General features: G+C 37.5%; 1 protein-coding gene across 3 annotated transcripts in view; it reads left to right on the top strand.

Moving 5' to 3' along the window:
* ST7 (suppression of tumorigenicity 7) overlaps positions 1 to 18,142 on the top strand; it is a 133,173-nt gene that overhangs the window by 89,725 nt on the left and 25,306 nt on the right. For all 3 annotated transcript variants that reach the window (XM_053978197.1, XM_053978199.1, XM_053978198.1), the window contains exons 6-9: positions 186 to 261; positions 2,047 to 2,201; positions 5,199 to 5,296; positions 17,176 to 17,290. In XM_053978197.1, coding sequence (XP_053834172.1) covers positions 186 to 261; positions 2,047 to 2,201; positions 5,199 to 5,296; positions 17,176 to 17,290 — 444 coding nt within the window. The remainder of the gene's footprint in view (positions 1 to 185; positions 262 to 2,046; positions 2,202 to 5,198; positions 5,297 to 17,175; positions 17,291 to 18,142) is intronic.

Consider the following 18,142-nt stretch of genomic DNA (forward strand, 5'->3'; position numbering starts at 1 on the left):
ACTTGAGTATTTGGGACAAAAGCTCCTGTTTGTTATGTGTCTTTTTGAATATCACTGAGCTATTTGAAATGCTCTGTCGTGAGTTAGGCTGAGATCAAGAAATTCTTTTGTTATAGTGCAGTAGATTCTCCTTGTTAATCCTTTAATAACTGATATTTCTTTCTTCTCCTTTGTTTATTGAATAGTAATGCAAAAAGCCTGGAGAGAGAGAAACCCTCAAGCCCGAATTTCTGCAGCACATGAAGCTTTGGAATTGAACGAGTGAGTGATAAAAACATTAACATTTATTTCCTGTCTTTTAAAAATGCATCTAATGATATTTTAAGGCTGGGGGTTTGCTGTAGTAATTTTTAACCAGGATTACAGGCACATCGAAGGAAGGCCTACAACAGAAGGAAAACAGCACAGCTGCATGTCGTGCTAGCTACACAGAAGATCCTTAGGGTAGTGATGACAATGGGAGTCTTCCCATTGATGTCAGCAGGCTTTGGAACAGCATAGAAAAATGTTAATCAAGTTACCTCCTGATGAGCATATGAAATACGCATTTACAGGGTGGAGAGTTCCCTTTTGGATTTCTCAGTCATCAAGAAAAGAAGCAAGAAAGAAGAGACTCATAAACACATTCTGAAATACTCATTTCATAGTATGAGAGAACATGATGTAATTTGCTGTGACTTTTGGTCCTTGAGTCTGTTATTTATTTTTTCAATGAGAAGTGTAGTATTTTGAGACCCCACAATAAACTCAGTGCTGTGATGATTTACTGGTATGGCAAACTGTATAAATGCTGCTAACATGCATAAAAGGAGTCCTTTAGGTTGCTGAACTGAGATTGCTACTTTCTAGAATTCATAAACTGGTGCTTTACAAATAGTTCTTCATGTGTTTCATCAGAAGAAGAGAAATAATTTTTTCTTCTTGTCTAATGATTTAACATGCAGCATAAAAGGGAAAAGCGAGCTATAAGCCTGTCCTACTCACATTCACAGAATTACAGAATGGTTGAGGTTAGCAGGGATCTCTGGAGGTCAGTTTGCAACCTCTCCCTTCAAGCAGGGCCACCTACAATGCATTGCACAGAAACATGTCCAGCAGGCTTTTGAATGTCTCCAAGGAACGAGACTTGACAATCTCCTTGGACAGCTTGTACCAGTGCTCAGTCTCCTTTACAGTAAAAAAAAGTGTTTCTGAGGTTCAGGGGGAGCTTCATTTTGTGCCCATTGCCTCTGCTCCTGTCACTGGGAACCACTAAAAGGAACCTCGCACTTTCCTCTTTGCCCCCTCACTGCAGGTATTTACAAACTTTGACAAATTCCCTCCAAAGCCTTTTCTTCTCCAGACTGAACAGTCCTAGCTCTCTGAGCCTTCTCTCATATGTGAGATGCCCCAGTCCCTAATCACCCCCATGGCCCTTCACTGGACGCTCTGCAGTATGTCCATGTCCCCCTTGTACTGGGGAGCCCAGAACTGGACACAGCACACCCCCATGTGGCCTCATAAGGGCTGACTAGAGGGTAAGGATCACCTCCCTCAACCTGCTGGAAACACTTCTAGTGCAGCTCTGCTGCAGGGCACGTTGCTGTTTTGGTTTTTGCTTGGTCTGGGTTGGGTTTTCTTTGTTGCTGTTGTTTTATCTTTACAGCTACATTTATATGTTCTTTTTATATAGCAAGTGTTACAGTTCTGTTGATTCTTTTCGTATCGTTACAGTAAGGGATACTGTTTATATTAAAACAATAGTGCATAAAACTAATTTGGATTTTCAGAAGGAGTTTTAGGGATGTAGGCTTAGTGATGCAGTTGCTTTACTTTATGGGACAGTTGTCAGTAGGTGTACTCAAGGGCTCAGTGATACAGTACCTAAAAATGAGAGTCATGGTGTGGTTGATAGAATATTTATTCATCGGAATAGTTCATCCGAAAGTTACATAGACAAAATTTCCTTGCCTCTTTTATTTAGTACATCCTTTCCAGTCTGCGTGTCTTCATACAGCTTTTACTTCACATACCTTTCTCATGGCTTTTCCTCTGATATTTTGGCAGGTGTGCTACTGCTTATATTCTCTTAGCTGAAGAGGAAGCAACAACAATTGTAGAAGCAGAGAAGCTGTTCAAGCAGGCTTTGAAAGCTGGAGAGGGCTGTTACAGGCGCAGTCAGCAGCTACAGCACCATGGTGCTCAATATGAAGCCCAACACAGTAAGTTTTTTGGGAGGGAGAGAATTTCCAAAGGGTTCTTTGGATTTGGGGTTTTGGGGTTTTTTGTTTTCCCCCTGAGGACTATGTGCTCAGTGTTTGACATTGGGTGGAATGTGGTCCTAGAGCCAGACTATTCTGTTTTAGTGTTTTTTGCTTGGTTCTGTTTCTGAGCTGTCAGTGCTCAGATTACGGATGTGCCTTTATTTTGTCATGGCAGAAAATGCTTAAGCATGTACTTAACAGGAAAAAAGAGGTCTCAAAGCCAAAGAGATACGACATTCAGAAAAAGCTGAGCACCCTTTAAGGAAGTTGCCTTTAGCCATTTTGCAAACCCAGGCTCCTGTTGTGAAAAGGCACTATAGAATGGTGGAAACAGGAGTGAAGTGATGCTTTGCCTGCTTTTTTCCATCAGCTCTGGGGGTAAATGCTTACACTGTGTTGTTCTGTGTAAAAGTTAATGAGACTCATTAGCCAGTGGGGCATTTGAAGTTAGTTGCAGTTAGTTATTAAGAAAGGTCACAGAAACATAAAATTTAAAAGCTGGAATAATAAAGTGCTTTAGTTGAAATCTAGATTTTTATTACTTTTTAAAAATTTTTAAATAAGCAGGTTTATCTGCTGTGCTATTTATTAGATACTCCTTAAGTCTAAGAAAATACATTCACTGACAGTAAATGACCAAAAAGATAAAGCGAACAGTCAAGGTTATTTCTAGACTGCAATGTATATCTTAGGCAAAATAACACAAATTGATTGCGTAAATACAAGCACTAGCATACTTTTGGGCATCTTCAGGTTTCTCAGGACCTGATTTCACAGCCTCTGGCTATCCTCCATAATTTGAAGATTACTGATAATAACTGTACATAGGAAAACCTTCTGTGATCCTGGTTTCAAAAGTGTATGCAAGTCTATACCTGAAAACCCGAGGTTTCATAGAGCTTGGGGGTAGTATTTTAAACATTTGTTGGTTGTAAAATCGTATTTAGGATGATTTGTCCATTTTTGGTGAAAGTAAAAATAGAGAGCAGCTGAGCCCTTGAAGTAATTTTTGGGCTCTAGGAGGCTTATGGTTGTCTGTGAAACCTTAGTTTGTGCACTCAATCCATCCTGAATGCAACAATTCTATGAAAAGTACACAATAAGTGGTTAATAAGCACTGTCACAATGCTTTTGTCCAAGGTAACCTGGGAAGGTTTATGCAGGCAGATACATGTATGGTATCTCTGTAAACTGTGTATGCTAGGTGCCTACTGTCATCATCAGATTTGACAGCCTGAACCTTCAGTACTGCAGCAGAAGAAGTAACCATTGAATCACAAGACTAAGTGCATTGTCACAGAGCAGGGAGGCTGAAAAGTGACTGCCAGCTCTGACCGTGTCTTCAGGAGGGGCTTGATCATCCCACTGTTCTGTACCACTTGGTCTCCCCTTGAAAATGTCAGTGTGCACCCACAGAAATTAGAGAATATCCAGCCTCAGATGTTGCCTTGGACACAGGGGCTTCACATAGAATTCTTTCGATTATATGCTGGACTTCTGCATGGTTTACAAAGGTGGAGAGGAGGGACATGTGTTGCAGTTCCATGGTTCTGAAAGTCCTGCATTCCATTTCTGGTCTTCAGAGTTAATTCTGGGATGAAGAGTGGGCATTTCATCTTTTAAAGGGTGAAATACACCGTAATCTCTTGAACAACAATATATTATTCTATGTTTTTGTTTATTCATGTGTTCCACCTCCTTCATAAAATATTTTGTTAAACCATAAAGAGTAAATAATGACTTTGAGTACCCAACTGGCCGTCTTGCAAAAGGTGATAGTTTATATAAAGCAAGGGCAATTTTATTTTTATGGTTGCTCATGTTAGGCATCCCAAGTCATTAGTAACCTCAGAGAATTTTAGTCTGAAAAATTATCTCAGTTTCATAGTAAGTAGATGCCTTTTGACCATTCCTTCTCAAAATCCTGAAAAGAAGCTTAACCTGAAATGTATACCTCATAGTACATTACATAAACATGTGGAAACAGATATAAGTAAAAAATTGTGTATGAAATATATAGGAATCAATAAAGAGATAAGGAATTAGGTAATACAGAATACAGCTAAAGAAATTCTTCTCTCCTTATTTATTTTTTCCCCCTAAAGTAAGTCCTTTCAACCTGCTGCTTAAGCTATTTGAAAATTTTAATCACTGCTTTAAAACGATTTGTAGGTACTTGGAATGTTTTCAGCACACATGTTGTTCTTATTATGAAAGGCTTGAAAATGTTAGGTATAGGCTAAAATCTTAACAGAGCACATGCTATACACAAAGGTAATTTGTAGCAGGTGTATTACATTTTCATGATTCAGTAATTTTATAGATTATTATCTGTCCACTCATTTCCTGTTGGTCCAGAAGCATTTTAAGAGTTCACATTCAAAGCAAATGAGAAGTGAAAGGAGTAAGATTTCTCCAAGAGAATAATTATAACTTCTATTTAGTTTCTGTCATCTTCACTGTTAGGGAATCTTCTGGCACACAGGACTATCATATCTGAAATATGTTAATTTGCCATCCATAATTAGTGGTGTGAGGAATTTGAAGATGGTAATTTGTTAATGAATAAAGGCTGTAAATCAAAAGTTCAGAGTATACTTTTCTTCTAATCATTAAGAAAAAGATTGTTAGGAGGATGAGGATTTGCTTTAATACTTCTTGTTAACAAGCATGTACATAAGTGTACCTTCAGATCTGCTTATATTTCACCAGCGCAAGGCCAACCCAAGAGTACTTACTTATACCATTGTATGTATTGATTATTTCTACTGATTTCAGTTCTATTATGCCACATCTAAATCTTCAGATTTTGGTAACATTTTATTAAAATTCTTGTGGAAGTATTGATGGTAGTGAGTAAGAAAAATTTGAAAAAAAAACGGTGTTTCCTTTTGTGTTGGAATACTAAATGAACTTTGTTTTATCTTAATGCTGTTTCTTTCTCCTCTTATACAGGAAGGGACACCAATGTGTTAGTATATATTAAAAGAAGGCTGGCAATGTGTGCAAGGAAGCTGGGAAGGACCAGGGAAGCAGTGAAAATGATGAGAGATGTGAGTTTGGATTTCTTTTGCATGTGATATTTACATAAATGTAGTATAGAAATTATACATTTTCTTGCAAGTTAGCAGCCATTCCTGCTTCAGTCAGCACTGCTGATATTTCTTTTGTATGTGTAATGTACATAAAGACTAAGTTAAGTGATCATTTATTTATAGGCTTATGAAAGCAGCATCAAATACCAGATGGAAACTCATGCAGACTGAATTTCCCATCCTGGTACATCTGCAATAAAGTGCAGTCTTGAATTATTAGATCATGAAGTTAGTAATATCTTTTTTCTGAGCCATGTGGTGAATGCTGCTAACTTAATAAGCAGATTTTAATTATTCTGTTTTCTCCTTCAAAGCTCAGTTTGGCTCTGTGCATTGTTTGTGTCACACTTTTCAGCTCTGAGGGTGCTATTTATTCATGCGAAACCTATCACTGAAAAGTCAAACCCCAAGTAATGAATCTGTAATTAACTGAGCCCCCTCTGAGATGGGGGCTGACTGTATTCTGTCTTTGTAGGCAGGGGAGCTACCAATGGTAGTTATAAGTCAGTAAGCTACAGACTTGAAACACTGAGCAGTAGCTATTTTGGAGGTGGCAGAAGGGGCAGCTGTTCACATTAGGCAATGTACATGTTTCAAATATATAACATGCTCAAGTTTAGATGTAGCAGTGAATGCCCAGCATTTCTTTCAGTGATATTCCCAGGATGCAGATTAGGAACACAGTTCTTTGAGGAGGTGACTTTGATATCACCTGAGGTAGCAAGTCTGTGACAGGAGGAGGAATGGAGCCCTACAACTCTGGGCAAATGATGGTAAAACTACCTCCCAGTTTTCTTAGTTTCTTACACTTCATATTCCAGCTCCCACCAAAAAAATGGAAGAGAGAAATCCAGCAAGATACATAGTTCTGCAAATTGGGATGCAGGTGTTAAATTTTAAATGCACAAAATTAAATCCCAGACTGGAATGAAGAACCTGTAAAGTGTGCTTTAGGCAGCTCAGATGAATGGTCTAGGAACCTGCCTAGTGAAAAAGGAAATTCTTGTTACATGTCAGTGGGAATTTTAATGTAAAAAAGAAAGTGACTTTCTGTGGAGCTGTGCATCAGGGGCAGTAGGGCAAGTATGCTTGCCAGCTTGGAATCCAGGACTCAACATCTTCTCCTGGAACTGGAGCACTCATGAGCATTTTTTGAAAACACTGAGCAGAGATCACCGTAATAATGCAGGTTCTCATCTTAAATATCTACAGATGGCAAGTGGTGAGTAACTTTGTTTCCTGACTCTTGCTAGGGCTCTTCAGGCTCACAACTCTCAATCTCCAGAATCACTAGAATCCCAGACAGAGGTGTTGAAAAAGAGCTTGTCACAAAAACTGCCATTGTACAGCTAGGAGTGTGAGAAAGAGGGATGAGGAAGAAGGACCTAGTTTAGCAGACTTCTGGCCAGCTGGGAGAATGTTGATTTCACAAACATGGTTTTCAGTCCAGCCAGCTCCACTGATTCTTCATGAATTTTGTTACACAAGCACTGTGGGACAAATACTGAAATGTTTTTTGGGATAGAGATTGGAATTCTGAGTTCTGGCATTAATACACAAGAAAGATAAAATTTTGAATTTCCCATTCAAATATCACACATCATAATTATGGCAAATTCTGGAGCTTACTATGGGCTGCTAAATGTGTTTTGTGATTTGTAGATAGGGCTTTGGGGAATGGATACTCTGTGAAGCATTCTTCTGCTGATGTCAATATGTATGGATAGTTGTGCATGCAGAACACTTGGTTTGGGGACTTGGGTGGTCTGTCTAGTCCTAGATTTCTTATGCAAAGTGAGAAACAGAACTCTGATTAGTGAATGACTTACTTTTTCACTAGAGATAAAATTGTCTGAAATGTATAAACAAAATAAAAATCATTGAAATTAAGTACAATGTGGATCTCGAGAGGCGGCAATAACAGGGAGACAAAGTCATCAGTTATTAGACACTTGAAGAACAAAAAACACTCTTCAACAGGAATGTTTTGTTAAAATGAAAGGACTGGATGCAAGACAAAGGAGGTATAGAGATGGAATTTCATTTTAGAGAGTTTCAACTCAGATCAGTGCATTCTGTGTTTTTCCACATAGAGACACTGAGCCAGATTCTCAGAACTTAATTAGATGCCTTTACAGCTCTTCATTTTAAGTAAGCAGAGCTGAGAATTAGCAATTCTCTAGATGAAATATTAAAGCAGCAGTAACTCTAGGTCACAGCTCCAGTACACTGGGAGCAAGATTAGGGTCAAGTCAGCTTTGCAGATGCTTCTCCTAGACTGGCTTGGAGCTACTTATTTCTGATGAATGCATATCCTCCATTTCCTCATAGAAGGCATAAATAGTACACTTACAGAGAGTTTTGAAGAACATGAATCTGTCATTGAAGGTTTCTTTGTGATTGATGAGGAAGGAGATGAATTTATTCATCCTAAAAGAATACGAAGAATATGTTGGCTGGGGATTGTTGAATCTAACATCAGGGAACAGAGGGTGGAGGCCCTGTTTGTGTTTGAAAGATTGAAAACAGGTTTCTCAAGACATGGAACATGATGGAAATGAAGTGTTAAGAGGTTCATGACACCATCTGGGAAATATGATTGGGATGTAGTGAGTCTTTGCCACTTCGAAAAAATAAAATACTTGAGAGTGTTTAATTTATTGCATATATGAGGCCATCTTGAGGACATTACTGATGGATTAGATTGTCTTGCTTGAATTTTTTGTAAGAAAAGACTGAGATCCTACTTAAAGCACCTTAATGGAAGGAAAATGAGCTGTTGGTGACTTAAATAATAGTTTTATTTTATGGTTTATTTACACTGCTGATAGGAAAATCATATTTCTTAATATTATATTGAAGATATTTAAAACCAGGGGCTTTTTTAAAAAACTGTTTTTAAAAACTGTTTAAAAACTGTTTAAAATCAAGGGTGCTTTAATTTTTAAAAACTGGGTAGGAATTTCTGTTGCTTCTATGATTGATTTTGAGACAGTATTTTTTTGCTGGCTTTGCTGCTTGGATGTAATTCATTCAGTTGAATTGAGTTAATGAGAATTACAAACCTGTAGTTTCCATGGAAGCATGTAATGGAATTATACATAGGTGTTGCTTTTGCTTGTATTTCTGATTATAATTATTTACTATATTTTGCTATAGAAACCGGCAGCTGTCACTATTCATATATATTGAGTTAACTTGTGATCTCATTTTGATTAGTGTATTGTTGGAATAACTCCAGTGCAGTCAACAGAATTATTCCAGTTTTATTATTGTTTATACAGAGCATGATATGGTCTGTGAGGGAGCTAGATTGCTTTTACTGTCCCCAAGGAGAAAGTCTACAGTGCTTGTTGTTTTATTTGTTGTGCTGATTATGTTAGGAGGATTTTAAGTAGTTTGTTCTAAGTGATGTTGGAGGATTTAGTATGTGCAGAGGTGAAAGGCCATAATGGTGGCTGTGAGTAATCTTTAGTATCCTTTCATGTTGAGTCTTCCTTGTGGACAATGTTGCAGGCCAGTAGTGGTGATGAGCAAGGGTAGCCTTTTGTGCCAGCTTCTTTCCATCTGCTCTTTTCAGATTCCCTCACCACTACAATGGAAGAAAACAGGAATGTGCTAGGTTTGCATCTTGTGTTTTTCACTGATTGAAAACAGAGAGTATGTGGAGGGTATGCAAAGGCACTTCCCTCTCTGCTTTATGGGTGACTGAATCAGTGACTGCACCACTCAATTCAGGAGTAGGCCAACACAGTCATTTTTCTTAACTGTGTCACTGGAGCATCCAGATAAAAATGTACCATGCAAGAAAATGAATTGTCTAATTAATTGGAGCTTCTGGGATTGTTCTGGGGAGCATTTGGTGAAACAAGCTTTAATTGAAGGGAGATGTATGTTTATGAAAAAGAAAGGTGGCAGGCAAAAGGTATGCTAGTGGACAAAGCAAATGGAAGTTCTCAATTGCTTCCTCCTTCAGAGAGAAGATGAAAGAAACTCATTCTAGAGTGTATTTATCTCCTGCACCATGGGCATCCACTCCCTCAAAGATTGCTTTGTGTTCTTATTAAGTTCATAGTTCTGAGACACAGTGGAATTGCAACTTGCTCTATGCTCAGCAACTTTGTTCAGAATTGAGTGAGGCTTAGGGAGAGAAGAGGGTCTCCAGATCTTCCTTAAGTCTGGACAAGGATAGAAGGAAAAACACTTTTTCAGGGTCAGAAAAGTGTATTTTATTTCTAGTTTCAATCATATCTGCTGAGAAACTACTGTTTAGATCACAATAAAGGACCTAGAAGTCTGCTTCTATGTATTTAGCTCTGAGAACCTTGCTGAGGATATTTCAGCTGAATGTGTTTTTGTGTGCATCTTGGTGCTCACCTGCAGTCACTAAATGTGTGTTTTATGCCACAGAGGACACCTACGCAGCTTGTATTGTCAAGAATGCTGCATGCTTATCCATTGGCTGCATGAAAAATTCTGTAAACAGTTGGGCTGCCCTAAGCATCTGAAATAGTTTAAGAGGTTATGTCACTTGAAGGGTTTGAAAGGGTACTTAACCACACTAAATCAATTTTAATGATATGGGTAGGTTGGGTTTTTATCTTTTTCTGATCAGTTGTATTACTGATTTTTGCTGGCGTGATAGTTCTGCAAATCTAGGATACTTTCTTGGCAACTTATTTTGCTGAGCTTTGAATAAGGATTTCCATTCAATATTCTATCGAATTCTGTGTTCTTGTGTGCATTGCTGATTACTTCTTGAGTAAGTAATATGTAGCCAGAATAGTGTTCTGCACATCAAATTATTAAGTTGTGTGAAACAGCATACATATTTCTAATAAAGATGTTATGATCCCTAGCAACTTAACAACACAATTTCTTGCAGCTACTTGCATTGACAGCTGCTGTCTGTCTCTCCCAAATGCTTCTGTGCTTGAGGCAAGGATTAGTGAGTCAGACTCTTTGGCTTGTGTTACACAGGTCAGGTTAGGCAGGCTGCTCTGCCATGAGTGGGATTCTAGTTTTATTAACATCTGTAGCAGTTGTTTCAAGTACCATTTGTTAAAATATGATGGGAAGGTACTTAGTTCAATGAGATCAAGTGTTATCCCATAGATTTTACTATTCTTTACTACTACTATACTTTTACATATATTTTTGCCAATGTCCACCACACAGTGATATCTTCAGTTAATTGTTTTTCTGATCAACAAGCACTGCAATAATGGCACGTGACAAATGCCAATTTTAACATTTTCATATGTCTCTGTATTCAAATACAGTTTGGTTGGTCACACATTCACATGGTGTGCTAAGTGCGCAGAGCAAGTTGAAATAGCCCTCATTTCAGTGGGCTCTTAAAATGGAGACTTCTGTGATTCCCCTAATGATGTTTATCCCTTCCTTTATCTTCACATGATTCAGACCCCTCACTTGTAGTCTTAATTCTGTGATTCTGCCCAGAACTCTCAAAAGCTAGAAATTTGGTGACTGCTATGTAAACTGACAATAATGTTTCTCATGTAAATTACAGATTTCCAGCATTGTTGTTCTATTAAGATAGAAATCAGTCACATAGTCTTGGTGGGAGCCCTGGACTCCTTTTTGTCCACCATCTTGCATCACTCCATATTCAGAGACTTGGGTAGTACTTCAGTTATAGTCTTCCATCTCTCTTGAATCTCCTAGCTTATTTTTGAGCTCCTAGATAATTTTCTCACTTTAATTTCACTAAAAATCCACTTCTAAAAATACATAAGTTTCTGGGAAAAGTACTATGGCATGTTCTTTCAAGGATTAATTGTGCTTCTGTCTACTGCTTTTTCCACCTCTTAGTAGCCACTTTTACTTTCAGAGAGAATTAGATGTATTTAATATGAATTTTCATGAGCAGGTTGTTTCTAGTAGAAGGTATCCCCCTCAGCAGGGGGGTTGGAACTAGATGATCTGTAAGGTCCTTTCTAAGCCAAAACATCCTGTGAATCTGTGATGCAAATAAAGGAATTTTTTTTTTCAGCTGGACTGTGAGTAATGACTGCATTTTCATGCTTTATAAAGTTACTAATGTTTGATGTAACAAACATTTTTATAATTTAGAACTGTTACATGTTTTATAGAACATGATTGTTTATTAGTAAGTATAAAATCTGGAACAACTTGTGCTCTTCTGGGTTCATGCCACATCTGTCTTTAAAATTCCCTTTATTCCTGAAATACATTAATTTTTTACAGCATAATCCAAATAACAGCATTTTCATAATTGTATTCCTTAAAGAACTTGTCATACTCTAAACACTTTAATCCTCCAATTAAGAGAGAACAAAAAGGCTGCATGCTCTAACGTATTTCCTTAGAGTCTGCATATTTAGTAAGATTATTTTTCACTTCATTTACTCATTGTTAATCCTACATTGAAGGTAAGTTGTATTATCTTTGAATATTATGCAGCACTAGGTCTAAATTCAAGTTTAAAATGGAATGTTGGCAAATTATAAACCCATGCCATCCCGGAGTTAGTGTGAACTGGATCTGGGTCTCTTTTCTGACATTCTGAAGTTATCAAATTTCCTGAATTCCACATATGAGTAATGTACAAGGATCCTACTGCTAGTCATTTCCAAGCTTCAAAGCAACAGGATCTGATGGATTTGGTTTCTTAGCTGCTATCCTCTCTGAGCTGTAAAAGAGTAGCTGTAGAGCTGCTTCCAAACTAAACAGTGATCATTTACCGAAAGCAATGCAGCACTTAAAGGAATTAGTGAATTGACAGAATCCTACTTCTGCTATAATTTAAAGCAGAAATTTAATTCAGGTAGGTCCAGTGTATTTTAGATACTTTTCTAACTCCAAGAGGTATGATGTGCTTTTATCACATGAATCCCAGTCATAAAGAGACAGTGGTGGAATGAGTTGTGCTTTTAGGACCATGAGTTAGACTCGTTTTTAAGCATGTGATGTTGTTGAGAGAGGCTTTCTGTGTGCTCACTGTAGTCTGCTGACAGTGTTTCTGCCCTTCTGTCCTTGCCAGGTGAGCTGCCCAGGAGAGCAGCTCAAGAGTTAGTGTATCTAATTAGACATCAAAAGGTCAACATGGAGTGACATGTTGCCAATGCCTCAAGCCCAGGGTGAGCTTCAGTCAGAGCTTAGACATCTGAAAGGTCATCTGCAGACAATGAAGCTCAGAGAAATGGAAACTTCTGTTTTTCTACTCAGAGATGGCCTGGAGTTTTACCTTTCCTGCCTTGTTCAGTTAACAGATTATAGGTCATATACCAAAAAGCAGTTTATGCAAAGCACTTGTGAAAATGCCAGTGCTAGCCATACTTGGATATAGCCAAGTATGGATGTATCCAGTTTGGTCCTTCAGTTTTGGTGGACGGCTGCACCTGAAAGATGTCAGCCTCAGTCATTTTTTTTAGGAGACAGAGTTTTCCATTTCAGATACCCACTGCAGAAACATATGCACTAGTAATTAAGGTTGTGACACTTTCACAGTTTGCACTGAATATCCCATGTTTTCTTGTTGTTTCTTTATTTTGAGATAAATTCACATTTCCTTTTTATAAATGCATTCAGTTGAATACATTAATCTGACTAATGTTACTGTTTGTTTGTGGAGAAGATAGGAGTACAGTGCATGCCCTGCCCATAAAATTTGTGACCATGCATACAATCGTAATGAAATGGAGAACAAATGTGTCAGCAGCAGGTTGTACATAATATTACTCGTTTGTCCACCTTTGTATTCCCTTGAGTCCTGACGTCTAGTTGTAGACATAAGCTGGAGGTTACAGTGGGTTTCTACACAAATAATGTTTCTTGGTTAATTGATTCATGATGTTAATGTTGTCACAGGGAGAATAATGGATGCAGACATTAAAGCTACATTCCTTGAAAATGTTTTAAAAATTAGATCTAAATGAAAATGCCAGTAAATGAAATACTCTCAGTTAGGGAATCTTCTTCAATAAATGTTCTTTGGGAGATAAAAATTGTTCCTCATCCAAGAAATCAGATGTGGATTTCTTTGTACCATAAAGCATTTTTTCCAATCATCATTTTTTCATATCTATTACAAAATCATTGAACCTACACCCTGTAATGTGAATTGAAGTGAGTCTGGGAATAGGGTGCCTCTGGGCCTAGTGTTCAGTTATGTTCAGATTGTGTCAGACTTCCAGAATTTTTCTGCAAACTTATATTCCCAAAATATTATTTATCTAAAAAATTAAAACTGAATTACCTGCAAAAGTTACCTTTTCTGTATATTTGCAGTGTACCTAATGACTCTTTCAAAGAAAAGCAGCTCCACTTTTTACACCTGTACCTATTTTCCCCTAAACACACAGAGCAATTGGAACAGAATATGTACTAACCCAGCTCCAGGTCTGACTTTGATTGCCAGTAAATATTTTGACCAATAGAAGTTCCAAGTAAAATCCTTATGAACATAGATTTGGCATGACATGTTCAACAGCCATTTGAATGTTGTAAGAAGGGAATACTTTTTTAGCCATGTGGTGTCTGTTTTCACATGGTGCAAAAATTAGTTTAGCTCAGTGGAACACTTCTCTTTAATGCCAGCCAAGAAACCAACTAACTTGAATTTTACAATGGCATTATTAGTCCTAAGTAGTGCATATGTGAAATACTCTAGTGGCTCTGCGGCTCAGAAAATCTTGAGTGCTGAATTTGATGGCTGTCTCTTGAGGTCTGAAGGTGTGGAGAAAGATAATAGCAGAGCCTTCATCTTGTCTTCAAGTGCAGTGCCTGCCACTCAAATAAATTTCTCAGGTTACAGTGAAGAAGTAAAAATAATTTAAATTTATAAGCCAAATGATTTGGCAAATACTGGTCTGTAACTTTGCAGAAAATAAATTTTTAGGTGCAAAGGGATGTCCATGCCTCTGAAACTGGAGGCCAATGAGAGCTCAATGATGTATGGATCTGGGGAACTCAAGGGAGTGTTTTTTATCTTGTGTTTGGGAATAATGTGCCCATCTTTACATCTCTGTGTGGAGTATGAACCAGCTCCCCCTCCATCTGCTAGGGAGGGGAGCAAGCTCAGTCTGCTCCCACTGCTCCTCAGCATGACCCAGTATGTGGCCTTCCCTAACCAGTCACCAGACCTGTGTGGCAGTTTTTTCTTTCCCAGTGTTTGTTTTCACTATGAGACCTGAAAGATGACCTGTCATAATATTCTTCCATCCAAGTGGCTTTATTTTCTGGCAAGTTTCTCAGTAAATAAATTTTTACTGTGATTGGAAATTATGTGCAGTGAGAAATAGTAACTCTACATCCAGATATGACAGAAAAATGAGTTCATGTCTTCTTTTTCTTTTTTTTAATAGCAAACATGCTGTCATTTATGCACAGTCAGTGTTCAAATAGCTGAGTGGTCACTTAGAGGTGTTTTATTTTTGAGGCTACAGTATTAACTGAGTTAAATATTACTTACTGGGTTGGACTTCTTAACGCTTGATCTTTCCCAGATGAAACCTTTATTAACACTTTTCAGTTTGGAGGCCTGGCAGTCCAGACAGTGACCTTTACTCCTCTGCTGTCTGAGAAAGGCTTTATCACTCTGACAGAACCTAATTAAAATAGCAAAAAAATTAATCAGTGAGTGATGTCAGTGAGAGGCGGAGAACCACAGTAAGAGCTTTTACTGGCCAGAGTACATCTATAACTAGCAGCTCTTCCCTTCTCTTCACTGATGGAGGGAATGTTATTTTGCCAGCCATTATTCATTCTCAATGAGCAGGGATAATCTTTCTTAATCCCTTAGAGAGGTTTCTTTGCAAGATGTTCATTTTGAACTTTAAATCACATTTATGTAGAGCCAGATTCTGTCATGCTCTTTCCTGCCAAATAGTAGCTTCCTCTCTTAAAAATCCAGTAGTGAGTAAGGACAAGAAAGAAGAGAAGTAGACTTAATGATGGATCTTTAACTAATGAATCCAACTATGTGAATTTTTACCTGCACTTACTTCTCTTCATGAACAACGACTTAAACTTTTTATTTTATTCTCAAACCCTTCCACTTAACCTACATAAGCATCAAGATCTCAAGATCTGTGGTCTTTTTTTTTTTTAATGGAGGAGAAAAGCTTGCAAACTATGCAGCTTTGTTTGTGCTCTTTTTCACGGGTTCAGCTCCTACAAATGAAACCAGGAGTTTATGGCCATCCCCATGCCATTAACATGAAAAGTTCAGTGACCTCTTTCAGCTGCTTTCTCAGTGATCCTGACTCTCACCAGAAATGTATACAATCCATTAAACATAACACTGCCATTCTTACCTTTCATCATCTAATAATCCTCAAACTGCAGCAAAGTCAATGCTATTCCAGACAGACAAATTTAAGAGTCTTAAGGGCAGAATAGTTCTTCCATTAGCTTATACCAGACCATTTCACAAGAAAGAAATTTTTCTGTGCTTTGCTTCTCTGTTCACCTGTTAAGGTCTCCTTCTTAACAGAGTGAAGAAGCTCCAGTGCATTACCTTTTTCTCTTTTTTTTTAAGTTCTTGGTGAATATCCATCCCTCATTTCAATCCTTTTTACTTTTATCTTATCTGTTTGTAAGATGAAGATTTGCTGGTTCTCATGAGTTTTGGTGTTTACATCTTGAAAGGTAGGTTTATTAAGTGTCAGAGTTTTCAGATCTGGCTTACTATTTTCAAATAGAGCAAGGCTGACCTTGAATCATATTCTTTACTTGGCTTGTTACAGTATTTCTGTTCTCATGAACCCTATCAGAGAGATTGTAAATTTTAGTGTTTCCCTGCAAATTCCTGAGAAGCAGTGGTAATATCAGTTACCCCAGTTCTTCACTGTCAGGGACCTTTTTTTGCTGATTCTACATCACGAAAGCAGTTAAACAACCATAAAGGGGACACAAGGAACCAAGGATCTTTCAACACTTCAGTTCTTTAGAGAATCACTCTGACAATAAAAAAATATTGTTTAATCAATTCTGCAGTAAAAAACAGGTGTGGTTCTTATAGGTGTGACTTAAAAAAAGAGATGCAATTGAGTATCAACTTCAGCCATTTGAATCTATGCAGATACTGAAACTGAGGATATCTAGAAACAAATTCCTGGTATCTCCCAATGGCTTAGTTCATAAAGTAAAGGCACTTACATGTGAAAAGAATGGATTATTTTAACTCCATATTTCACTCAGTTTGTCATGCAAGATCTATTCCTTAGTTACGGTGTTTGATTTGCATAAGCTTTACCTTTCCTATTGTTGCTGTCTTTTCTTTTCCCTCCTTCTCTTTTTTTTTTTTTTTTTTTTTTTTTTTATTGGCAGCCACAGTTGCAATTGTGTTCTTAAGTACTAACAATTACAAATCTTGGTATCATATACTTGATAATATGGCTGCATATATGTAAGCTTCTCTATGTAAGTAGATATGTAACATCCCTAATTTGATTATTGTGGTTTTTCAATGTATTTTATGGTTTTACCAGAGAGGTGCTGGATTACATACTACTGATACACTGGTGGTACACTGGTGAAGATTCTTCCCCAGAACAATAACTGTTTTTCACTTTGAAGAAGCCTATTCATTGAAGGAGAGTTATGTGTTCAGATAGCTGGGTTGTTGGATTTGACTAATTACATCCTATACAAGCATGTCTTGACAAGAACCTGACCTTGTATCCATTATAAGCTCAGAAATTTCTGAGATAATAGTGAGCTTTGGGAAAGAATTAAGAGCAAGGGGAACTGAGGAGTTTTAACTTGGTGTTGTCTATTTCAATGCATTTTGAATAAGAAACCCTTCTCCATTTTAATAATCTAACCTTTTCATATGTTATTGTTTGTAGTTGATGAAGGAGTTTCCCCTGCTCAGTATGTTCAACATCCACGAAAACCTGCTAGAGGCTTTGTTGGAGCTGCAAGCATATGCAGATGTCCAGGCAGTCTTAGCAAAGTATGATGGTAAGTTCAAATATGTATTTGTATTTTCTCTAGGTGATACACACAGAAAAAATATATTTAGGTCAAACTACTAACATTTAGGAAACACTGTAGTTAAATTGATAGTCATGAGCTTCATACATGCCCTTACACGATCCTTTATCCAAAGATTAAATAATGTGTGTTTTTTCTGCCAACCCATGCTGAAATTATTGTACAGGGTGATGGCACTCACTAGCAGTTCCCCTGTGCTTTCTTTGTTTTCTGTTGATGTTTAAAGAATGACTGTTTAGGTTCTGCAGAATTGTTATTGCATGCTATTCAAACCTTTTCTGAAGAAAAGATTATCAGTTCCCCCATGGACTTAGCTGTGATTGTTGACTTAGTAGCGTGGAAGAGAACATTGATTTAACTTCATAGCAGTCTAGTGAGTAGCAGACTTCATTTCTTATTGAGAAACCTTAGAAAGCTCAGAAGACTAGGTGAACATTTTGTATTATCTTGTTTTGTTTTTCAGTAAACATTAGTTTGTGCAGCACTGCAACTCTTTTCATATTCAAATCACAGCTGCTGGAGCTCTGGGTCTTGAAACTTGAAGGCTATTTAAAAAAAAAAGAATATAAATAAGCACTTGATTACAAGCGACATTAGTGATAATCACTCCTACCAGTCCAGTCTGGAATGTTTTCAACTCTTTTTGGAGTCAAATCATTCTAAGCAGAGATCAAAATGTCACCCAGGCCCTTGAATACTGACATTCAGTAGCAGTAATGACTCTGAAAGAGATCTTGGTCGTACTTAGTCTGATTGAAGAAACTGGCAGTTAAAGTGGTAACATCAGAGTCTTTCTAATATCTTCTTGTATTTCAGTAA

The sequence above is a fragment of the Vidua macroura genome, chromosome 5, assembly GCF_024509145.1.
Source record: "Vidua macroura isolate BioBank_ID:100142 chromosome 5, ASM2450914v1, whole genome shotgun sequence".
NCBI lineage: Eukaryota > Metazoa > Chordata > Aves > Passeriformes > Viduidae > Vidua > Vidua macroura.